The sequence below is a fragment of the Festucalex cinctus genome, chromosome 4 (assembly GCF_051991245.1).
Source record: "Festucalex cinctus isolate MCC-2025b chromosome 4, RoL_Fcin_1.0, whole genome shotgun sequence".
Lineage (NCBI taxonomy): Eukaryota > Metazoa > Chordata > Actinopteri > Syngnathiformes > Syngnathidae > Festucalex > Festucalex cinctus.
In genome coordinates, this window is record NC_135414.1 from 17,374,447 (window position 1) to 17,399,661 (window position 25,215).

At 40.2% G+C, this 25,215-nt stretch overlaps 1 protein-coding gene across 3 annotated transcripts in view; it reads left to right on the forward strand.

The window, feature by feature from the left end:
• The first annotated feature begins 3,686 nt into the window (after window positions 1–3,686).
• dmxl2 (Dmx-like 2) overlaps window positions 3,687–25,215 on the forward strand; it is a 38,745-nt gene continuing 17,216 nt past the window's right edge. For all 3 annotated transcript variants that reach the window (XM_077519392.1, XM_077519393.1, XM_077519394.1), the window contains exons 1-31: window positions 3,687–4,140; window positions 11,560–11,685; window positions 12,149–12,220; window positions 12,349–12,427; window positions 12,643–12,787; window positions 13,156–13,222; window positions 13,324–13,496; window positions 13,586–13,766; window positions 13,859–14,039; window positions 14,189–14,407; window positions 14,504–14,775; window positions 15,563–15,832; window positions 15,914–16,143; window positions 16,224–16,426; window positions 16,686–16,807; window positions 16,895–16,984; window positions 17,204–17,315; window positions 17,416–17,535; window positions 17,657–17,884; window positions 18,026–18,312; window positions 19,635–19,801; window positions 19,887–20,538; window positions 21,058–21,387; window positions 21,466–21,585; window positions 21,714–21,849; window positions 23,171–23,281; window positions 23,406–23,575; window positions 23,922–24,019; window positions 24,114–24,279; window positions 24,599–24,863; window positions 24,954–25,156. In XM_077519392.1, the coding sequence (XP_077375518.1) occupies window positions 4,054–4,140; window positions 11,560–11,685; window positions 12,149–12,220; window positions 12,349–12,427; window positions 12,643–12,787; window positions 13,156–13,222; window positions 13,324–13,496; window positions 13,586–13,766; window positions 13,859–14,039; window positions 14,189–14,407; window positions 14,504–14,775; window positions 15,563–15,832; window positions 15,914–16,143; window positions 16,224–16,426; window positions 16,686–16,807; window positions 16,895–16,984; window positions 17,204–17,315; window positions 17,416–17,535; window positions 17,657–17,884; window positions 18,026–18,312; window positions 19,635–19,801; window positions 19,887–20,538; window positions 21,058–21,387; window positions 21,466–21,585; window positions 21,714–21,849; window positions 23,171–23,281; window positions 23,406–23,575; window positions 23,922–24,019; window positions 24,114–24,279; window positions 24,599–24,863; window positions 24,954–25,156 (5,682 nt within the window). In that variant the 5' untranslated portion in view covers window positions 3,687–4,053. The remainder of the gene's footprint in view (window positions 4,141–11,559; window positions 11,686–12,148; window positions 12,221–12,348; window positions 12,428–12,642; window positions 12,788–13,155; window positions 13,223–13,323; window positions 13,497–13,585; window positions 13,767–13,858; window positions 14,040–14,188; window positions 14,408–14,503; window positions 14,776–15,562; window positions 15,833–15,913; window positions 16,144–16,223; window positions 16,427–16,685; window positions 16,808–16,894; window positions 16,985–17,203; window positions 17,316–17,415; window positions 17,536–17,656; window positions 17,885–18,025; window positions 18,313–19,634; window positions 19,802–19,886; window positions 20,539–21,057; window positions 21,388–21,465; window positions 21,586–21,713; window positions 21,850–23,170; window positions 23,282–23,405; window positions 23,576–23,921; window positions 24,020–24,113; window positions 24,280–24,598; window positions 24,864–24,953; window positions 25,157–25,215) is intronic.

The following is a 25,215-nucleotide window of genomic DNA, read 5'->3' on the forward strand; positions in this document are numbered from 1 at the left end:
TAGTTCTAGTCGAATGAGAGTGGGCTCTCTTTTTCACATGAGTCTCATGCGACCACAACTTCTCCACAGTGAAAAGAAGAAGCTTAGAGAGAGGAAGAAAAAGGCATGATGGTGTCAAAAAGAGAGAAAACACTGTGATGATAGCCGTCATCAATCTTCTGTATCTCTCCAGGCACAGAGGGCTTTAAGAGATTGTGCACCACTGCAATGTGTGCGGACAGATTCGGGAGCACCAGGAGAGTGAGTGTAAACAAAATGAGATTTAAGGTGCAAGGTTATGTAAAATAAATAAATACAAATCTGAAGTCAAATACGAAATATGATACTACTGAGGTCACATTTTTACAGTAAGAACAAGCAAAATAATTGAAAAGCTCAAATAAATCAGTGTTGATTATGAATTTATGAATTTAAGCATGGGAATGTTAAATTAGGTTGGTCTATGACGTCACTTTCCCAATCATTTGGTAGAAATGCATTCCCTAACTCAAACTGAATCATTAAAAAATGTACTGCATCAGCACATCACTCTTTGACATTTAAAGTTCAGTCTTCATTTTACAGGCCAAATAAGCCGGTCATTACCTTTAAGAGAGCCTTCTTTATCTTTATCCAAGAGAAATTTATAATGAATATGACTACATATAACAAACAATAGCTGAAGCTGTCTGATCAAGTAAGACGACAGTACTAATTTAAATATCAGTATGTCTTTGGAATAACTGTTTCAGTTAGAACACAATCAGCTTCGTGAGATGAAGACTGCAACACAGATTGTGGGTCAAGCACAAGACCGGAGGCGTGTGAGTCACATCTGTTCATGAATCAGGTGAATGGCTCAACACTTGCCTCCTCTCCAATCTTCCTCTATTATTCTCTCTTCACTTTATTGTCTCTCACAAGTGGGTGGATGCTCGTTCGCATACACAAGTGTTGTTTTGGTTTCATTCTTATTTTGCACTTTAACCCTTTCATTGTGTATTGCAATTTATTGATGCCTAAAAAAAAGAAATGTTTCCTACTACTTTACAATAGGTCATATCTTCTCAACATAGAACGATTTTAAACAAGTATCACTGGCCCCACTTGACATTTTGTTTAAATCTGATATAAGATGTACAATCACATTCACATTGGAACAATAAATGGTAAATGGACTGCTTTTTATGTAGCGCTTTAACTACACCATTTGGTGCCCAAAGCACTTTATAATTTAAGCTTCACATTCATCCATTCACACGCACTCATACGCCAGTGATCGGCTGCTGCCATGCAAGGCGCTGCCTGGTCCACTGGGAGCAAATCGGGGTTCAGTGTCTTGCTCAAGGACACTTCGACATGGTCACCAGGGGCAAGAACAAGGATTACTTTAAGCATCCATTTATTTATGTATTCAACTACATGCCCAAGTTCCATTCCGTCGTTACCATTATGCGTAAAATGTCTTGCACCTCAGGGCAACACTTGTGCAGCCTCCAGCTAGCAGCCATCCATGAAATGAGAAAATCTATAATGCATTTAATTATGTTCTCTTTAGATGGCAAAGGCCTGTCTAGCAAACATCACCTACCCTGGCTCCAACCAATGATGTATAGACATATACTTGCTATTTGTCATTCACATTGTCTAGCAGTTGTGCTTCAGTGTTCATTCACACAAATGAACAAAATGAGTTTTGCATTCTTTATTCACAGGTCAGCTTTGATGATACAATTTGAAATAATCCTTGCTTCATTCGAAATGATGAACAGAATAGCTTTGTCATGAAGGAAATTTGCGCCTGCTTCCTAAGAAATTATGTCATACACAATGCACATTCTCTACATAAACACTCAAAGTAAATATGGCACCTGAAATGTGTAAGGCTGATACATAAACGTTCATTATGTCAGTTCTTCACATTTTAAGCTTGTTGACGACGGGTTTGATAGCATAACATTATGAAAATGTTTTCCTTCCTCAGCAGCACATAGTATTTTTCTTCCAATACACAAGCTGTATTGTGATATTTTGATATGCAGATAGGCAAACGATAAAATATGCCATGCAGTTACTGACACTGTTAATGTCATATATTCTCAAGGCCACTGCCTCATTACCATTTTCCAGCTTGTTGTCCTGTGTGTCATGTTTGCTGGCAGGCAGGCAGGAAGGCAGGCAGGAAGGCAGGCTCCTGATCATGATGTCAGTTGATAACTAATTAGGCCACTGCTTTGACAGCTGTTTTTTTACATACAGTACATCAGTGTGAATACTTTCATTACTAACATAGGCAACTCAAGAGACCACAGTGATGTGACAATGGATTATGGGGTAAGACAGAGGAAAACAGTAATATGTGACTTGCTTCATGAAATCCCGTCAGTGTGAGATGAGTAATCATAGATAATAGAGCGATAACAGACAATAGGCACTGAACTTTAGCCAGGTCTGTCTCACTCATTTGTTGTGATCAAACTTCACAACAAAGGGTGGATCTTGCATCTCATCCAAAGTCAATAGGAATTGATTCCGTCACACCTGCAAGGCGAGTGAGGAGAGTGGTGTAGAAGATGAATAGATTTATATATTCTTCTATGGGCAGATGTGATGAAATTGAGGCACAACTCCATTTAGCTACAATAAACAATAATACAGCAGGAGTCAGTCAAGGATGTTGAATGTACAAAGTAAACAATACGAAATTCTAAATGGAAATGGCAGTGAGGCAGAGTAAGATGTACAAAGTAAAGCTTTGCTAGTGAAGTGAGTACATTGAAGCAATTAGGGAGAGGACTGAATGGGAAATCTAATGGCTTTAATGAAAGTTAATACAAGTAGATTTCTTCTTTCAAATATGGTCATCAAACTGGTTGCCCACCCAGTAGCTATCAGTTTCCAAAAGTTTGGTTACCCCTGATGAAGATTTTGCAACAGGCACAACTGCAGGATTTTTCCCCCTCTCCCAGCAGGGGCTAAAGGGCGGATTGATCGATACATTGTGGGGCTCATAATAATTTAGAAATATATTTAAAATATTGAATACAATGCTTTAGGAGGTTAGCTGTGGCTAGAAAAGTATATTTTTTAAATTAATTTAATTATCTTTTAATATAGCTTCTTATTGGTTGAATTGTTTGACCCTATGTGCAACACTTTTCACAACAGGTGTGGTTGTTTTGTTTTACAATGTAATAGCCAAAAATGAAATAAATCTGGGTAGGTTGAAAACAACCTGTGGTGGGGGTTCTTGATCCCACACTTTTCACGTTTTTTTTTTCCATTGCGGAAGTTATTACATAACTTGAACAGCAATCAAATTTGTGATCCCAACATGTAATTCTGTCGAACTATATGCTGTTCGCCTGCACGCAAACATTTGTGCTGTAGCTATAAGTACAAATGAAATGAATAATTTGCTCATGAGCACTACAGCAGGGCCATCACAGTCATTGGCATAATTTATTACCGTCATTATCGTCATAGTAATGTACAGTCACCGTCTAGGAAGTGATCGGTACAGCCCTCATTAAAATAAATAAATAAATAAATAAATAAATAAATAAATAAATAAATAAATAAATAAATAAATAAATAAATGCATTCATAAAGGTAAATCTTTTGTTCAATGATTCTTTTATATAACTCAGTTGAACAAACGTGAATATTAATAAAGTAGTTGTCAGTGATCTAGGTGCTATGTGCCTAGGCAACGGCGTGAACGCGCATGTCAGCCTGGCTCGCTGCAGAGCCTCAGCTGCCTCTCTTGCCTCGGCTTTGACGATTAATCGTGGGGATGGTGTTGACAGCGAGAGGCGACGGATGGCCGCTTTTACTCGCGTAAATGGATGACACGGTCATGTGAAATTACATTCTTAAAGCTGGAAAACAAATCCCCCCCCCCCTTCCAAGCACGACGTCTGTGGAGCAAGACGACACTGGGCCGTGGACGAATCGAACGTTTACTGATGGAATCCCCAGTTGCTGCTAGATGGAGAAATCGACAGGGTGGACTTGTTATAAATAATTAAAAACGGCATCTGCTGCTGCTACAAAAAAAGGGGGTGAAGAAACATGCATCTACATCAGGTGCTGACGGGAGCGGTGAACCCGGGGGATTGCTGCTATTCGGTGGGGAGCGTGAATGACGTTCCGTTCACGGTGAGCTTCTATCTGCATATTATTTGACTCTGGTTGATGCTAACTAGTGACGAGCTAAGTGAGTGGTTAGCTAGCTAGCCTCATACCAGATGACGGCGGCGAACTAGCTCGCTAAAGCTATCAGCTAACCGGGAAGGAAGCTAGCAAACCGCCGCACTGTAAGAATCCCTAACAGTCGAGACTTCTCCTGCCACCCTCGTTGATATTTACAATTACAGTCTTTTCCACGTCAATATCAGCACCTGTCAATTACCGCTGTTATTTAGGCACCGGATTTAACGCCAGTCACTCAATGACCTTTAGCAGCATCTTGTCACGTTACAATTACTGCAAGGGAATCCCTTTGCGCATCCATTATCGTAACTGGCAAATGCTGTGCTGTATGGTGATCTAAATGTTACCGTGCTCATATCGAGGAAGGGGGCTGTGTGTTGAGGTGAGAGGCATTATAGTGTTTGGTTGTAGAAGTGGCTTAGCTCGCAACCATTTGGTGTTAAATCCTCCTCACGGATCATTAGCTCACTGTCATCCCGCCATCAGCCGTGACGTAGACAGCCTTATATGGACACACGCGCTGGAGGCCTCTGTGACTCTTGGAAATAATGCCAAATTCATGCGATGCTTATAAAACAGCATAAATGCTCGTTTTGTCACATAAAGGCAGGGGCCACAGGCAAGGACCATGCAGCTCCTACCAAAAAGCAAAGCCTCTCTAAAATGAGCAAGTATACTTATTGAGTGGCGTAAAAGGGAAATTCCGAATCTTTTCCGAATGTTACGCACAATTTGAACATTTAATTCAGTGACTCTTTTGCATACCACTAGAGTGAGCCTGTTAACTGTTTATATGCAGAATATGAGTGCACTTCTGGATTTAACAGTGTATGTATAACATTTTACATGACTTGTGTGGGCTTTAAATATTCATCTTGATGTCTGGCAGCTTCCCAACATTTCTCTCTGCCTATGCAGACGAGACCAAGACAACAGTTCAATAATGTATTGCATTTTTTCTAGCAAGACGCAAATAGAATAGTATTACAGCGGCTATTGTGATGGCAAATAATGTGGAATACAATTACTTTTCACATTTACCTCAAATGGACCATTTGAAATGAACCAAGAAGAGACTATTGGTAAGCAAAATGGCTTTTGTTCAGCTCATTTGTAAAGTAAATTCCAGCATTCCCACAATGATAATGGTGACGATAATATTGATTTTTTTATTATTATTTTTTAATGATACGGGACATATTTTATTATGTTGCATGAGATGTTGCCCTCTAAATGTCAGGTTTTTCTTGGCAGACCTTTGTGGAACTGTCCCGATCTATAGCTGATTTATAGGCTTTGTTCATTCTGTGGGACAAGCTGCATTGCAAAGATTTTAGGAAACGTTTTAGGAGTTTTTTTTTTCTTTTCTTTTTTTGTGTAATGACTCATTGCTTCAACAGTGTTACTGTTCCAATGAAATTCAAGGTAGGTGCAATGGCTGCCAAATTTGTGCTTTGTATGTTTGTATGCGTTTTCTTCCTGATATTGGTCGTTTCCTAAAGTATATTACGGTATTTTAGTGGAGCCTGACTCATTTATTTTTTAACTGCAATATATAGAGGACTCTTTTGCCCTCATGTTAAACTCAGATGGAGAATGTGAATGCATGCAAGCTTTGCTCTGACGCTCATATTTGCAGAGTAGCTAACTCTGAAGTAAAAATTGTGTGTGCTGCCTTGAGGCCCAAGTTTCTGTACTTGATGCTTTCCCTCTCTGTCCGAGAGGACATTTGAAGATCACTGGACAATCTGTCCAGTGTATTTTCACTCACACTGACCCCCATGGGCTCTTTCGTACTAAAACAGATAAATGTTATTTCACAAACCTGCAATCATGACTGAAATAACTTGAACTGATAAGACTGGAATTTGCAGAAATGCATATTGACAAGCCACAATGCTTTGGGACAGTGATGTAACAATAGTGGGAATTTCAATTGTGCCTGTGCCGTGTGTGTAAAGAAAAGAACATTGAGAACTTTAAAAGGCTCCGTTAGGTGCTGTGGCTGCTTTGCTAAACACGGCACAGGGTTTCTTCAACCTGCGGCTGGTACAAATAAATCTCAAGACTATCTAGACTATCTGTGCTGCCCCGTTCCAGAAAGCTTGGTTGCAGTTGGACAGCTCGAAAAAAAAGCTGAAACAAAGTCTAGAGAATTCACCCCGAAAACCTCAGAAGATTGGAAGAATAGGGGGCCAAAATACCTGTGGAGACATGCTAAAAGCTTCATGGAGAGAATAGATTTTTTGTAATCATTTCTGGTTTTATTTTCATTACTAGACATTTACCAACAGTTTTGTTAACGTGCGTACACACACTACACAGCGACACAGCAAACCTGAAAATGGGTCTCAGAGCAAAGGTTTTTGTTTTTGTTTCCATTTCAAGTAAACAAAACATAAAATGTTGTCTATGATAACGAATGACTTGCATGCATGTGCAAATACATCACAGTCAGAAACTCAGTGACTGATGGCAGCTATCAAGGGGGCGTATGCTGCTAGAAAGAAAAAAAAAAGTCTTGTCTAATGCTGAGATTACTTCCATCATGTTTAGGGGGAATGTAAAAATAGGATTTTGTATCACCTGGGGGACAAACAGTTGGTGTGCATGCTCATAGTGTTGCTTTTTTTTTTTTTTTTTTTTCCTCACTCAGTGTCATTGCCAACTACTCGCCTGGTGTGCATATTACCACATTCACCAGTCGTTTTTGGACTATGTGAGCAGGGATCATTTGTTCACTACTTTGTTGTCTGTCTGTACACAATGCTTAAAAAAATCAAGAGAAAACAAAGCAACCATTTTAAGTCGATCTAAACATCTATTGTCACTTAATCGCGACAACTGTCTTGATGCAATAATTTATTGTTGAGGAGGTGGTTATGTTCCTTGTCTTATGCTACTTGCTGTTTATTTCAACTGCTTACTCCATGTATTTCTTATTGCACCTGAAATGAATGATTCTAAAGTGTTGAATAATAGCTAATATGTTTTGTTTTTATGTTTATCTTGGCCAACAGGAGATGTTATTATGCAACGTTTGCCTGTTTTGGGATTAAGTGTTGAATTATTCAATTCCTTGTTATCATAAATTGTACTTCCTTAAACTCTCTTCTGTCACTACTCTTTTGGCGCAGTGAAAATCAAGAGCATTTGTATGCTGAACTCTACCATAGTGTTATGTGCTGTTTAAAAATGTCTGCCGCACGTAATCGTTATTGGGTTAGTGCTTTTGCTACACCAACATCGTATGAGCAATGAATGGAGGTAGATATAAGTGTGGTCAGTTGCGCTTTCACTTTGCAGTAGCGTTTTTCCATCACTTGCAAATACTTTTTACAGCATTGCCCGAGGAGCATGGCTGTAAACAACATGGCAGACGTGAAGTGCTTAGCAGAGACAAAGTGGAAACAGAACCCAAAGAGGAGTTGGTTATGAAAGGAGAGAACCATAATTCCATGGTTTCGCTTGGGTTTGTATTTTGAAAAGTCAGACACTAACCCAAAAATGATAAAACATGCCAACGAGTTGTTACTAGCAACTCGAACAAGCCGAATTTGACCATTTAAAGACGCGGCATAAAAACTACAGAGACATCCTGGCGTTGCAACAAAGCACTAACATTACATTAAACACCACAAAGTGATGAAAATAATAAATAAACCAAAGTCATTTCATAATGGCAGCAGGCACCGTGGGTAGATGGATGCCATCTCCAAATTTAAAAAAAAGAGCCCTGAGTGTCCAACAGTTCCTGGCCGACAAGAACATAACTGCTGGAGCAACCTCCCTATTAGCCCGACCTGGGCCCATCCGTGTGAGCTTCAAAGAGCCCAGTTTTGAACCTGTGGACGACAGCTAGATGCCCATGACGACAGAGCTGTGGAGGATCTCCAAGCACCCGTTCAGGGCATGGCAGGAAATGGATTAGACTCCAGGGGGATAACTTCCAGGGGGGGGGAGTTTGTTGTTTGGATTTCAAATATCGCTTATACGACACAAGTCCTAGAACATTGCTCACAAACCTCAACCACGTTTTTTGGTTAGCGAGCACAGAGGTTGGTTTCATTGCTCGGGCGATGTGGTTTCCGTGGGAAGGATTAGATATTGTCAAGGAATGAGGACATTTGTTGATGTTACACTTTGAATAATATTTTATCCCCAGAGTTAGTTAATTATACGCTATAGAAGTTACAAAGGTTACATTAGAAATGTTTGGACAAAATTGGTATAGGTTAGAAAACAGGTTCTGAATGTGCACAGTAGTCTGTCATGATGTTTACAGAAGCCATACTGCAAAACATAATGCTTATATAGCGCGCGTCTAGGTTGGAGGGGGTCAAAATACATTTCAGGGACGTAGGCTGTCTAAACATTGAAGAACTCACTCGTAGCTGAACATGTTTAATTTAGCATTCAAAATATTGTCAGCTCAGGCTTTTGACTGCGGCGGCCAAGCTCGTGCAGGCAAATGTTGGGAGCAGCTGCAGCAGCAGAACATGTCTGCATGATTGAGTTAGGCTCTGGGAATTAGAGGCATTGGGTAGAAGAAAGACAGAAGTGATGTCTCACTCTCTTCCTCTTTTCTACTTTCATTGCTTCAGTCAGTGCATGACAACGTTCACACTTTTCTATAAAAAGAAGAGAAAAAAAACACTTTGGTCTAAAAAAACAAAACAAAAAAAACAGCTGCATTCCTCTACCTTGAGGTTTAAATTGCCATTAAAAGATGCTCTTTGCAAACAAAGATGTCTGCACATCTCATCAGTTCAATAAAAACATTTCAATGACAAATCTGTCCTCCAAGAAACAAAAATTGACTCTCGTGTGCTGTAAAAACACACTCGACTTTCCCAAAATTGAGCAAGCAAACATTTGAAAAAGAAACCATTAGAAATGTTTAATATTGCAACATTCACGAAAGTTTGATACATTTTCTGTTTTGGGATTTCATGGTATTGCATTATTCTCTCTGCAGTACTGTGCTACAAAAACGTCATATTTATCCAGATTCGGCTAATGCTAACAAGACTGACAAGGTGGAATGTTGCATTGATATGTTTAGCAAATCTAAAACTACAACTGTGTGCCATGTTGGTTGAGTTCAGGCAGTCAGCATGAAATCCTTAACTATATAAATATTTAGGTTAGCCTAATGAACATTTGAAGGGATTGACAGTATGCAAGCTCCCTTTGCAACATATTTTATAAACACATGAATTGATTTTGTAACTCCACTAATTTGTATATTCCCAATGGTAGTTGTGCAGTATAGTTTTAAATCCAGACCAGAAGAATGCAAACAGAAATCATAACCTTCCAAAAGTGCATCTACCGTGTAAAAGTCGTAAGCCACCATTAGTCATTACAGTGCACAAATCTACCAAGCCTTCTATTGTGTAAGGAGAGTCATATTTGTCTATGTCTATCTATTCATTAGTTTGCAAGCGGCTTCCTGCTTTATGAAAGATGAAAGCGGTTGATGGCATTGTGATTCTGCAGGGTGAACAACAGTTCAATTGATCATATTAATAATAATAATAATGTTGCAGATGACATATATTGTATCTTGCAATACTCACTCAGTAAAAATAAATATATCCAGATGCTCACCAAAATGTAATAGGTTAATCTTGCCCTGTGCACTAACCCCAGCAAAGTTTTGCTTAATATCCGTTTTGTACATTTTGTTTGCGCAAGCCGTTGGATTTTATCATCCCTATTCCCTGTTTTTTGAATTATTAGTGCCAATGTTGAAATGGCTGCTATGAAAAAAAAATATTCAACTTGATGACAGTGTGCATGTGAGTATAAACAGTTGCTGGTCTCTATACTGGATGTGCCCTGCAAACTAAAGGGTGACCAGCTCAGGGTGTAGTTAGCTGGGGTTGGCTCCATCACCCCATGACCCTGAACAGGAACCATGTTGAAAATGGATAGATGGTGATAGTAGGGGTTGTTTTCCCTTATGCAGTGATGCTGACAGTCTCAGCATATAGTCAGCATTAAATTTGATACCAGAGATGAGAGCTAAGTGGTCTATTTTTACACTGCTGGTCGCTGATGTTCTAAATGTTACAAAACAACAAAACAGTATTTGTCAACAACATTTTAATTTTGTCTTTTTTTGGGAGGCTTTTTAGCCTTTAATTGACAGGACAGCTGAAGAGTTGTCAACCATACTATCTCATATCAGTATTATGCCCTTTATAACTAACAAACAGTCCCTGTTTGTACACCTTTTCCTCAGCACCTCGTTTCCTATGCGGGAGACTGTAGCACATGTAGATGATGAAAGAGAAACAGGACACACAAACCAAACGAACAAAGAGGTGATGAGATACTCCAGTTCGTGACGGGTGTACTCATGTTTACTTGTCTGGCTCAAAGCCCCACTAGGTGGAAATTACTTGCTCTCATAGTTTGTTAAAGGGAATCTCCAACGCATACACAGCAGCCTCAGACAGCGCGTGACGGTGACCGCGTTTTAATTCCAAGTCGTAATGTTCTGCAGCAGATGCAGCAGGGGACTAGTAATGCACAGACTGCAGTTTTCCTTTCGCTTGCCTCTCGCATACAGCGTGCAAAGAGTCATCTTGCTTCAACCACCGGGGCCATAACCGCTACGATTAGTTTGTTTTTGAGTGGTGGCTGTAAAGCGTCCCTATTGTGTGACTCAGTGGTTCCCAGCCTCTCCTCCTGTTCTCCTGAATAATGAAAGACACAGGCTGATATTCAGGCACTGCTGTTGTTGTGAGGCTAATTTAACTTGCTGTTCCTAATTTCAATTTGAGCATAGATCTGATCACTAAGCATTAAAAATAGCAGGTTTCTCCTATCACATAGATTTGTTTGAGCTAACTTTATGCTTTTCACCCTGATATATTATTATCATTGTATTTTTTTTAGTATATTCAATAATAATTTCCCTGTATTCTCCAACATTTATTTATTTTTTTGTTTTTTTTTTGTGTGTATGCCAAATAGTGAGTTTATATGACTTAATACCGTTTGTGTTCTCATGAGGGAAGTCATGTTAACATGTTAGTTTGCTCTAACATGTTATCTAGGCTAGTATGCTAACTAACAATTGAAAAGCATCATGTGAAGGTGGTGATGTTGAATAATTTAACTCCTGAATAAAGTCAATTATGTAACTTTGGTTCATGATTAAGTATATTCTAGAAGCATTGTGTTGATGCTTCATTATCTTCTCCATTTTAAGTGCTTTACTTTTGTATTATATATTTGATGTAGAAACCAAAGTATTTTCTACACCTCAAGTTATTTTTTAATTGTTGGTGCATGTTTTTTTAAATGCATTCATAAAAAGCTCATTTTGATTATAGACCTTTTCATTTTCAGGCGTATGGCTCAGGTTGCGATGTCGTAATCTTGGCTAGTGACTTCGAGTGTGTGCAAATAATCCCAGGAGCTCAGAATGGGAACATTCAGGTGGGCTGTGTGGAATGCTCCCATCAGCTGGGCAGGGTAAGTGTTGACCTCACACTCAATGTATTCCCTCCTGCGATGTGTTTTCCCCTTCGACTTTGTCTGCAGTCATTGAGTTGTGAAACCACAGCACCCTTGTGAAGTGTCTACATAGTTAAAGTTTTGTGCATATTTAACTATATTGGCTAGATTTCTTAATTCATGGCCAGCTCTTAAAAGGCAGCAGATGGAAGAGGACAGAGAACAAGAAAAAGGACTGAACGTTACTGTAGCTGTTCTCTTTTGTTATGATGATGATGATGATGATAATGATAATGATGATGATGTGGATTAAAAGGATTATTCTCATCAAACTTAGTAACATAGTATTTATTGCAATTATTTTACTCATTTTCAATACGTCTTCAAGTCTAGTGAGGATTTTTTTTTTCTTCAAATGTGACTTGAAAATTGATTGATTTTATTGTATTTCCTATTCCTAATGGTTTTGAATGATGCTTAGATTGCTGCCTCTTATGGAAACACAGTCTGCATCTTTGAACCTCTTGCTACCAACCCAAACAAACGCCACAAGGTAGGCATATGAAAATTGTTTAATAAAAATGGTTGTTTACAGAAAAATGTAATATGATGAAGTGGGCAAGGGAGCCAATAACATTGCATGGTGTGTGTGTGTGTGTGTTGCTCTCCTGTCACTAACAGCAGCTTAACTATCAATGGCAAAAGACAGGGCAGTTCTTCCTTGATGCCATCACCTACAACCTGGCGTGGGACCCACAGGGTATGCATATGCTTTCAGTGTGATTAAATCAACCCAGAAAAAAACAAACTAAATGAATCCTCTCCATACACTGCTTGTACTCCCGTACCTCCTTCGTTGCCCTGAAGAACGTGTGCAATTGTGTATTATGTATCCCCCATAATACACGATGCCCTGTGCTCTTCCATAACCAACTTGCCCATGAGATGTGTCACCTAGTGCCATTGTGTCCTCAGGGAACCGTATCCTAGCAGCAACCGAGCGGCTCCAGCTGTGGGCTCCACCTCTGGCAGACGCCCTAATCGAGGAGGAGGATGGACAGGCATCTGAGGACAAGCTCCATCCCGTTCTTAATGACTGGAACTGCGTCTGGCAGTGCAAGTACGTCTTGTTTATGCATATTAGGTGTAACCGACAAGGGAAAAGGTGTCCTTTCTTCATTACGATTTGCAGAGAGCCTTAAAACTTGTTAGCCTTTTAAAAAAGGCAAAAATACTTAAAAGGTCTTGTTTATATTTATAAACCAGCAAATTTGTTGATCATGTGCCTCTGAATCATGTGATTTATCTTAAGTTTGTATCCATGGTGTCTTACAAAAAACATGCATGATCAGTCAAACCACCGAAACAGGGAAGTGAAAGCTTTTCAAGCACAAAAAAAAACACCATTGCAAATTGGCAGCTTATCTGGTAGCCATGAGTGAGCTGTCTTTCCGTTGCATAAAGCCAATGTGACTGTGCGCCCCACAGGACTGCTGCATCTGTGCACGTTGCCAAGTGGTCCCCTGATGGAGAGTACTTTGCAACAGTTGGGAAGGTGTGCCAATAATGTGACTTTGCAAAATAAAAGGATACGACGTTAAATAGCCAAAAATGGTATTTGTATCCGTATGTACGTTTTAATGTCTGTGTGTACAGGATGACTGTTTACTCAAAGTGTGGTATCCCACCACGGGCTGGCGTTCTGCAGTGGTGGTCCAGGACCCCTCAGATAAGAAACCGCCCGCTGTTCACTTCTCTTTTGTTTACCTGGCCCACCCCCGCTCGGTCACTGGTATGTCCTGGAGGAAGACTAGCAAGTACATGCCAAAGTAAGAAGTCAACACGCATTTACAAAATGAAGTACTGTAGTTCCTCATTGTGTATCATATGTCAAGTGCATCTTTCATGTGTCTTTTAGGGGTTCCGTGTGCAATGTTTTGCTGACATCTTGTGAGGATGGCGTATGCAGGCTGTGGTCTGAGACCCTGCTTCCAGAAGACAGCTTGCTTGGGGGGCAAATATCTGAAAACACACATTCTTTTAGCTCCAGTCTGCCAGGCTTGGCAGGCAATAAGGACAAGATTCAGCACGCGTTGGAGGTATCTATAAGACTAAACAGAAATATTTTTTTTTCTTTTCTGCCTGCATTGAAATCTTTGCAATTTGTTAATATTTTGCTTTGTTTGAGCAGTCTATTCATCACCTGAAGCATCTGCGTCGGGGAAGGCGACGATCATCTGCTTTGGTAGCTCACAGTGAGCTGCTCCCCTCTCAGCTTGGCACACAGGATGCACACACTCACCGCCACATTGCTCATCATGCCAACGCGTTGTGTCACTTCCACATCTCAGCTAGTATTAATCCCAACACAGGTAGGCTTTTCTCCGAAGCAGCCTTCTTACCTTTAAATCCAGTTGAAGTCCTATTAGTTACAGCATACGCTGTTCTTATATGTATTGACTGACTGTCTCAATGATCGACCTGTCTCGGCTTCCTCTTTATTCCTTGTTTTAATTCTCAGACATCCCATCGATGTTGGCAGACTCTGCACTCTTCAACGCAGATGATGGCACCGGGGCAGGTGGATTTGTGGTTCATTGGCTCAACAATAAAGACCTAAGCTTCACCTGCTCGATGGATCTTTTTATGCTACAACTGCGCAAGTTCTCTGAACAGCAACTTGACCATACAACAGAAGACCCCCTGGACCCCGAAGGATCCCCTTTGAAATTTGACTTTGGTATGACTACAGTCCAGTGGGCATCCCTTCATGGCACAAATTTGATGAAAATGTAGCACAAGCACATGATTAAGCACATTTTCTTTGGGCTTGTAGAACTGGATGAGATGTCTGACAAAGCCTCATCTGAGCTTGGAGAGGAGGGTGAGCCAGGGGAGCAGGGAAGCACAAAGGCATCCTCACCCGGATCCAGCTCCAGCTTGCCTTTGCCCTCAATGCTGCTGGAAAGGAGGATGGAGATTCTAACCACAGAGTGGAATAAGAGTCCTGATATGTTGTTCACCATCCACCCAACTGACGGCTCTTTCCTTGTTTGGCATGTCAAGTACTTGGATGAATTTAACCAAGGCATCTTCAGGCAGGTTCAGGTAAGCACAGCTCTGATGATAGGATAACATTGCAGTGTCCTGCTTGTATTGTTGCACAAGTGTAATTGTGAAGTATTTTTTTCTAAATATTAGATTGGCTGCTTTTAATCAGTGGTTATTGTGCCACATGTTTATTCAGGCATACAATCACTACTAATTATAGTGTAGGAGTATTTGCCTCTCTCGTGAAGCTCAATAAAGCAAACCGACATTTGCAGTAATTTCTCAGTATCATGTAGTACAGTTCTTTGTAAAGGCAGGCTCTTGACTGGACTCTCATTAACAATTAGAACGTATATTCAGTATAATGTTAAAATGGAAGTCAAACTTAAACATTGCTTAACAATAATATGTTATACGTGACCCCACTAGTCTAAACATGACATTCTGATTAATATTCCATTTGTGGAACATGAGTTATAAAGCAAAATCCATCTGTTTTTATCCATCTCAGGGGGTGGCCATTTTGCCACTTGCTGTCGACTGAAGATGACATCAATGTTGGTCAGGCAATGACCAATCACAGCTCATCTGCTTTCTGAAGCTGAGCTGTGACCTGAGCAACAATTTTCAGTTGACAGCAGGTGGCACAGTGGCCGCCTCCTGAGCATTTGGATTTTGCTGCTTAACTCATATTCCAACACAATATTAACCAGAATACCATATTTGGACTAGTGGGGCTGTCTAGAATATATTGTCAAATTTAAAATGGGTTGACTTCCCCTTTCAGGCTGGTATGCAATTATTATTCTATGAATACTTTCTTTCCTTTGAAATCTGCCTACAGGTGTCCTTTTCCTCCCGTATCCCAGTGGCATTTCCTACAGGTGATGCCAACTCGCTGAGTAAAAACATCCTGATGTATGCCTGTACTTTGACCGAGAGGGAGAGTTTCAGGGCAGGGGAGCAGGGAAGGATGGTCCAACATGTCACTCACTCCGCCTCAGCATCGGCTGGCCTCGGTTCGCCTGCCTTAGCCTCGTCTTCTGTTCCCAATCCTGGTACCAGTCCTGCTGTCATGATGGTCTCCAAGCATGTTGATGGATCTCTTAACCAGGTATGTGTGTGTTTGGACAGGGAACAAGTATTTTGTATGGTAGCAGAATTATTAAAAGAAAAAAAAAAATGTTGTTTCCAGTGGGCTGTGACATTCGCCGAGCGTTCTGCATTCTCCAATGTATTGACCGTGTCCCACAAATTTCGCTATTGTGGCCACCGTTTCCATCTGAATGACCAAGCCTGCCATACAGTGCTGCCACTGCTGCTCACATCCTCACACCATAATGCACTGCTTACACCTCCCTCGGCTCCTGGTAGCATGGATGGCGAACAACTTCCTACCTTTCCACTTCCAAAGGGACTTCCAAGGTGAGGAGCAAAAAAAAGGCATAATGCCAGAAGAGGTAGTGACAATAAAAATTGCAAGTACCTGTCTTTTTGTTTATCAGGAAGCAGCTTCGCAATGCAGCAACAAGGACCTTCCACGACCCCAATGCCATCTACAGTGAACTCATCTTGTGGAGAGTGGATCACATTGGACCCCTCTCATGCACTGGAGGAGTCTCTGAACTGGCTCGGATCAACTCTCTGCACACCTCTGCTTTCAGCAATGTTGCTTGGCTACCTTCACTTGTCCCTAGCTCTGTGCTCGGTAAACATGTTCGCAGTATTTCATGATAACGTCAGTGTTTAAAAAAGAAATGACAGTGCAGCAACATTTCGTTCAGTTCTGAGAAGCAGTCATGCATTTGGTATTTACAAGTACATTATATCTAGCATTCAGATCATCAAAGTACCTTCAATACTCAGCTACAATAAGCAAAGGAAATCAACATCTTCTCTCCATATATTCTACAGCCTTATAAATCACTTTTAATTTACCTCCCAACTATTTTTTTTCTTCTCTTCAGGAACGTACTGTAATAGTGCCAGTGCCTGCTTTGTGGCGTCAGATGGTAAGAACCTTCGTCTGTATCAAGCTGTGGTCGATGCCAGAAAGCTACTAGATGAATTGTCAGATCCAGAAACATCTGTGAGTGGACTAACAGACATACACACACGCACACTATCAAAACATAATTCTATGCATATAATTCACACACATTGTGTCATGGTTCAGAAACTAGTTGGTGAAGTGTTCAACATCGTCAGTCAGCAGTCCACCGCCAGACCTGGCTGTATCATAGAGCTCGATGTCATTACAAACCAGGTGAGACATTGCTCTTGCTCTATATTTCACATCAGCCTCCTAAGAAAAACAGTCCAAAGCTTGAAATGCTAAAATTGTATACAAAGAATATCTTACCTTTTCTATTTCCATGAATATTTATTGTATTTCTATATCTATGATGCTATCTATCTTTTCTATATCTATTTCTATATCTATGAATATATATTCTATAATATTCTATTTCCATGTATAATACAGTGTGGTGCCAACACCCAGCTGCTGCATGTCTTCCAAGAGGATTTCATTCTAGGCTATAAACCTCAAAAGGAACCAGACACACACACACCGACTGCTTTTCCATCTGGTGAAGGTGCACAACACTATATTATTAATACTACATATTATAATACTTTCTGCAGATTTGAAAATCTGATTCGAAGATTGTATTAATCAACCTTTTCTGAACCCAGAATACCACCCTCCCCCTTTTTCGGAGAAGTTTTTCCTGGTGGTCATAGAAAAGGATCTCAACAGGAACTCAGTGCTACAAATGTGGCACCTCCACCTCCAGTCTGTCCAGGCCTGTGTTGGTAAGATGGGGGGCATCATAATACATGTATACACTACAGTAATTATTTGAATAAAAGCATCATGTTGCACTAATATCTAAATTAGAAGCCTGCTTTAAAATTAATTTATCTCTGTGTCCAGATGATCTGAATCAAGATTCTAGCTTCCAGAGCCAGCTGATGGTTCCCAATCAAGTGGTGAACCCTGACTCATCTCCAGAGACCTCCCCTATCAGGCCTCTTCCCCGCTCAGCCTCTACAGTCAACTTGCAGTCAGCCAGCAAACTCATCCTTAGTTCCAAATTGGTGTACAGCAAGCGATTGGACCTGCCCCATGGGGTAGAGGTGACCAGAGCCACACCGTCTGCTGGTCAGTCCTCACTTTTGTTATTCTCAAATTCTGAATTAGACTACAAATCTATATGTGACAAGTATGAATTGATTAATATGTATATCTGGCACCACATGTAACAGATTATCTCCATTTTTCTCATCTTTGTTCTTCTTTCAGGTCATCTTAGTTCCTCCTCCATCTACCCTGTGTGCCTGGCTCCTTATCTGATTGTGACTACCTGCTCTGACTCTCGGGTGCGGTTCTGGCGTTGTGCCGTAGAGGGTGATCATGGAGATAGTGAGGATGACCAGGACAAGCGGATGTACCGCTGGGAGCCGTGGGCTCTAATGAACGAAGAGGAAGACAACAACAGCGCCGTGTTTGTGTCAGGGCGGCCTGTTGCCGTGTCATGCTCCTACATTGGGAGGCTGGCTGTAGCATTTAAACAGCCACGTCAAGGACAGGTAAGGTATTAAATCATTGTTGCCTGTAGATGCAATTCTAAAAAACATCAAATGCAGAAAGGCTGTGAATCTTAAATCAAGTAGACAATTTTATTTATTCAGGTATGAATACTTTTTTATGTAAAATAGTTAACAAACCATATGTGCAAAATACATATAACTACCAGGTGGAATCTGCAAATATCTAAAGTCACTGTTTTTCAGGAAATTAAAAATTTCAAATTCAAATCAAAACCATTTCTTTGTAGTTGAGAGGCTGCATCAAAGCATTCTTTATGCTCTAGGATAAAAACAAAACAAAACATAAAAAACGTATAAATACGTCTTTGGGACACTTAAAACATTTAAAATAGAGCGTGTTTATACGTTTTTGGGAGCAAATGAGTTAATTAGTGATCACCATTTTCAGAAATATATATAACCAGGTACCTGGGACTATGTCGGGACTGTGAAAAAATATGTAAATAGTTCTTTGGCATTGAACGACTTACGTTTACAAACACCGTGTCGGTGTTACCGTTGCCTACCAGCATTAATGCAACACCACCAAGCAATCAACCTCTAATACGCTAAAAAAAAAAAAAAAAAAAAAAAAAAAAAAAACATTAATTTATTACACCGCCTTTGATTGAAATGGTACAGACACATTGCTGCCACCAGCCGTGCACATCAAAGTCTGCACTCACGCCGACCCCCTGATCAGACAAAACCGCCAAAGGTACAACTGTGGTTACATCATCTTCCTCTAAAGTTTTTTGAAAAAGGTCTAAGAGCCGTCAGTGGTGTAGTAAATTAAACTATTTGTTGACTAAGGTGGAAATGAATCCGCACGCGAACTTACCTTCGTGGATTCTGTACCATAGCATAATAGCTATCATTTTTCTAACAAAACAGGCTTACTCAAATGTAATCTATTTTTACTTGCTATTGTAAAAAAAAAAAAAAAAATCTTGAGACCATATAATGCCACATGGTTCCCTTAGAATAAGGAAGATTTTGTAACACTTCTGATACTGTTTTAGTGTCCAATAGAAGTAGTGTGTTCTCAACCAAACTTCAACACTTTAAATTGGTTAATAATGAATAAGAATAACAGACGGCATGGTGACAGACCAATATTATTTATTCATTTGTGAGAATATTTTAATTTGACCATATTTGGACATAGGTGGTTACAGTACATCAGTGACGATAAATATTGTAGCACGGTAGAAATACATCTTTGCATTCCAAAAGACTGAAGAACATTACTTTTGATCATTTCTGTGGCATTTTATATCGTTTTTTTTGCTTTTTTGGGGGTTTTTTTCTGCCCCCTCTAGATGACTGGAAAAGAGTTCTCCATGCACGTGTCTATCTATGAGTGTGAATCAACTGGTGGCTCAGAGTGGGTTTTGGAGCAAACTCTCCATTTGGAAGAATTTAACAGACCATCATCAACCTTGGACCCGAGAGTCAGCGTGGACTCCAACCTCTTTGTTTACAGCAGGTCAGGAGGGTACTGCCTGTTTCACAAAGCTGCCATATTGCTCCTAGCTGTCTCAAATTGAAAAGGACATTTCTCTCTGTACTAGATCGGACCTTTACATGAGCCGAGACCACAACTCACCCAACATCAAGCATTACGTCCATCTGGATTGGTTGTCGAAAGAAGATGGCTCTCACATCCTCACTGTGGGGGTTGGATCCAACATTCTCATGTACGGCCGAATCTCTGGCATGGTCAATGAGCAAACAAGCAGCAAAGAGGGTGTGGCTGTCATCACCCTTCCTCTAGGGGGCAGTATCAAACAGGGGATCCGCTCTCGCTGGATCCTACTAAGGGCCGTGGACCTGCTGTCCTCTGTGGATGGCACTCCTTCCCTGCCAGTCTCACTCTCTTGGGTGAGGGATGGTATTTTGGTGGTTGGCATGGATTGTGAGATGCATGTATATGCCCAGTGGCACCAGGACAAGAAGCCTGGTGAGGGAGAGGAGGGCAACCTGTCATCTGCGGACATTGCTGGAGGTCAAACCACAGCGTCTTCCTCAGTCTTTGAAGGGAGAGCCAGGTCGAAGAGTGTGTTTGAAGGGAGCACCGCAGTAGATGAGGCCCTCCGTATCCCGGCTGGACTTCAAGAGGGTGGACTTTTTGAGGCAGCTCACTCCTTGTCCCCAACTCTACCCCAGTATCATCCCACCCAGCTGCTTGAGCTCATGGATTTGGGAAAGGTTCGCCGTGCCAAGGTAAGTCCACATCCCTTTCGAGTACAGTGGTTCTGAAAATTTTACATCAAGCACTGCTTGAAAAATACTTTCTACATTAAAACTGTGTTTAAAATATTGAACTTTTTTTTTTTTTATAAATATTCATTTAAATAATGTATTGCACATAAAATTGTACCCAAGTAATTACTTGATAACAAATAGTGAAATGCAAATATATTGTACGTAAAGTTAGATACAACTGTACTCGACAAATGTATTGTACTAGATTAAAAAAAAAAAAAAAAGATTAAAGGTGAATCACATGCAAAATTTTCTCTGCAATAATTATGTTGTATGTCCCCCACGAGTCTAACCACAGTATTCTGTTTAATGTTGCGTTAGTGGAATAAGAATTAAGTAATTTAATCCACATGAGAAAATTTAAAGGGCCATATTCAATATGCAAAGTTTAAACATGTAATTCAGTGATTAGAGAGCGCTACCACACTTGGGGGCCACTACCATAGTCGTATTTAACTCTCACTCTCTTTCTGTCAGGCCATTCTTGCTCATTTGGTGAAGTGCATTGCTGGGGAGGTGGCCGTTGTAAGAGATGTGGAGGCAGGTGAGGGCGGAGCCAGGAGACATCTGTCCCGAACCATCAGTGTGACTGGCAGCACAGCAAAAGACACCATTGTGGCCGGTCGTGACGGAGGGCGGGATTACACCGAAATCAACTCCATCCCTCCGCTGCCTCTTTACGCGCTCATGATAGCTGATGAAGATACTTCCTTCAAGGGGGTAGAAGAAACGGTCAAAGGACCCAAAGTGACCAATGGTGAAGCAGGGCACATGTCTGCCGAGGACCAATATGCTGACCTCTTCCAGGTTCGTACACAATGTAATAAAATGCATTTAGTCAGTAAAGACTGAGATGATTGATTATGCTCGTCACTGTATTAACAGGTGCCAACAGTCACCACGGATGACTTTGTGAACTTTGCCACTGACAAACCAGAGAAGAAGTCTCGAGTTATCAACCTCTCGCAATATGGTCCTGCCTACTTTGGACCGGAGCATGCACAGGTATGAAGAAGCAGAATTCACTTAAGGTTGGAAAAATTTGCTCCTCTTGTAGGTTATATATTAGCAACTTTTTTATAATGTGTATAAACCGAGGGAAATCATCCTTCACACATACCTTGTCTGTCTAGGTGTTGTCAAGTCACCTTATGCACTCCAGCCTCCCTGGACTAACCCGACTTGAGCAAATGTTCTTGGTTGCCCTGGCTGACACGGTAGCAACCACTAGTGCTGAGGTCACCAGCTCAACTGACCAACAATACACAGGTCAGGAATGGTGTCAGTGTGCTGCCATTTCTGTAAGATACAACATCATTTGTGTTGTTGTGTAATATTTAGCTGGTGCAAGGGTTTCTTTTTAGATACAGGCTGTGTAGGCCACAGTTAATTCAAGCAATTTGCTGTAGCATCATTCAAATGTCCTTGAAAATGAAATTAAGCTCACTAAAACTTAATAAGCAATGCATTATGTTGTGATTGTCCTTGTTGACTTTGTGTAAAGAGAAAAACATTGTCGAATGTCCATGTGCTCACTGATAAATCTCCTGAAATTGTGATATGTCTTTCCAACAGACATCGGTGCACATATTTCTAAGTACATAAATATACTGTAATTTATAGGGCTGGGTTTAAAAAAAAAAAACTATCGAATTGATTTTACTTTTTGAGCCTGATATTGATTCATAAAATCGTGAATTGGTTATTTTAATATCTGTTTTTGTCATAAATTCAAATAGAATTTTAAAGGCCACATTTTTTATTTACTGTTCACATTTATTTAAAAATATGTTCTTACATTTATGAAGGACTAAGAATTCAGAATCTTTTTAATTTATATTTACAATTCTTGAATTTGAATTCTGAAAATAGTTTAATCTCATCCTTGCTGATGTCTCAATGTTTCTGTAAGACTTAAGTGATTATAACGTGTTACTTTCATTAAACTAAATCATTTAACCAGTTACTGCCTCCTCAAAATTTTATTTGGAATTTAATGTTTGTGAAGTTTTTTTTTATCATGTCCTGATATTTAGAAGAATTGATGTTCCATAATTAATCAATATCGGATTGAACTGAAGTGAGTCGAATTGAATCGGGAAGAAATAGAAATCGAACTAAACTCTTGTGAGTCGAAATCGAATCAATTGAAGAAATTAAAATCGATATCCAGCCCTAGTTATTTGTCAGAAAGTAATACTCTTGGTAAGTCGGTGAAAGGTTCTGAATATCATACTAAGTATGAATTTTCTTGATTGTGTGTTCCTGAGCATAGGTAATCTTCAACCATCAAAACATTGTGATAAATAGGATTGATGCTGCTGCTCAAAGTGTATAAACTAACAGCACTTTTCCTTATCTTTTATTCTGTAATTTGTCATCCTGTTTATTTAGTCTTTTGAGGAGAAGACATTAGCAAGTTGTTCCAGCACAGAGACAGTAAGAAGGTTCAGGGACAAGAGAAACAGAGTGACAAGAACGCATGAACTGTATAATACTAAAGGATATTTTTTTAAGTGTTTAATAAGGATATCTCCTCATCCAAGGAATAACAGTGGCACTAGTTGACAGCTACCTGATGTGTTTGTAGGAGGTGAGGCTCTGGATGAATGTGGACTGAGATACCTGCTGGCCATGCGTCTTCATACTTGCCTGCTCACCTCTCTGCCCCCACTTTACCGCATGCAGCTTCTTCACCAAGGTAAAAAAAACTTTGTTTTTGACACTGCTTTTATTTAATGCAGTAAACTCTGCAGTTCATTTAATCCCGGCAGTTTCTTTTATGCCCCCATGATTCATCTTCTTGCTCGATCTGTTCTTGTTAGGTCTGTCAACATGCCACTTTGCTTGGGCCTTTCACTCTGAGGCAGAGGAGGAGTTGCTGAATATGATTCCGGCCATGCAGAGAGGTGACCCCCAGTGGTCTGAGCTGCGAGCTGTTGGTGTTGGTTGGTGGATACGCAACATCAACACCTTAAGGAAAATGGTGGAGAAGGTAACCTAGAGATCTGAATTATAAGAACAGGGTACGAAGTTGAACAATTATAGTTTAATTTACTGATTCAACAGTTTTGATCACTGAAATAATCCCAAAATGTTTTTCGTTACCTTCAAGTTCCTGTTATTTAATCTTCATGTGCAATCTAACTAAAAGGATGCAAAACAACACACTTTGATGTCAAATGCCATTGGACGTGAAAGCTGTGTCACAAAATATAATTTCAAGAAATATTGTACACTTGAATGATAAAGCTAAATTTGGGACTGGCAGTATGGTGACTACCAGTCCATTGTAAATTATGAACTTGTTTTTGGTAATGAATATCTTCCTGTATTTTCAGTTGGGCAAAGCTGCATTCCAAAGGCACAATGACCCCTTAGATGCTGCTCTCTTCTACCTGGCCATGAAGAAAAAGGCTGTCCTGTGGGGGCTGTTCAGGTAGGACTTTTTTTTTTTGTCTTGCATATATGTTATTTTCTTTTTGTTGTAGTTTAAAAATTAACTAAATTATTAAATAATTTGTTTCTCTCAGATCCCAACATGACGAGAAGATGACACAGTTTTTCAAGAATAATTTTGGTGAAGACCGTTGGCGAAAGGCAGCTCTAAAAAATGCTTTCTCTCTGCTTGGAAAGCAACGCTTTGAACAGTCGGCCGCCTTTTTCTTGCTGGCTGGTTCACTCAAAGACGCGATAGAGGTGTGAACCACTCTCACATATTTACATTCACTAAATAGTTGCATTTCTGTGCAGTGTATTTAACATATTTATAAGGATTACTAAAAATAGAGGTTCTTGTTGTTTCTGAGATAGCTGATTATTCTGCAGCACGAAGAAGTCAAATTATATTGATAAGATTCGGTAAATGTCCACATATCGTTCCTTGACCAAGGTTTAACATGCCATATAGCCAAAACATAGATAGCAAAAAAGAAATGTTCTTACACACCGAAACTTGCATTTAAGATGTATAATTAATCTTCATCTCATATCCAATATACTCTTTTGTGGTGTGTAGGTGTTGATGGAGAAGATGGAGGATCTCCAGTTAGCCATGATAGTCGCTCGGCTGTATGAAGCAGACTTTGAGAATTCATCCACCTGCCAAGGCCTCCTGTATGAGAAGGTCCTTGGATGTAACAGGGACGGAAGTCATTATCACTGTTCTAGACTTCACCCTGACCCCTTCCTGCGCAGCATAGCATACTGGATAATGAAGGATTACACCCAAGCCCTGGACACACTCTTAGAGCGCATCCCCAAAGATGATGATGATAACCCTGGTGAGTTGGTTCACACTAACATTAATCAATGTGTACTTTGTTCTATTTACATATTTATCTCTCCCTTCCTTTTTTTGCATTGTGTCTTAGATGTGATGGTCAAATCTTGCAACCCCGTGGTGTTTAGTTTCTACAACTATCTAAGAACTCACCCGCTCATCATCCGGCGGCACTTTGCAAGTTCAGAGGGTACGGCGACCACAGTGGGTCTCACTGCAGAAAAGAGCAGCGCTGACGAGATCAACCTCATAGAGCGCAAATTGTTCTTCACCACAGCAAATGCACATTTCAAGGTGGGCTCCCTTGTGACCACTCGCACCATTACACTTCCTCTGTTATCGTCACAAAAAAT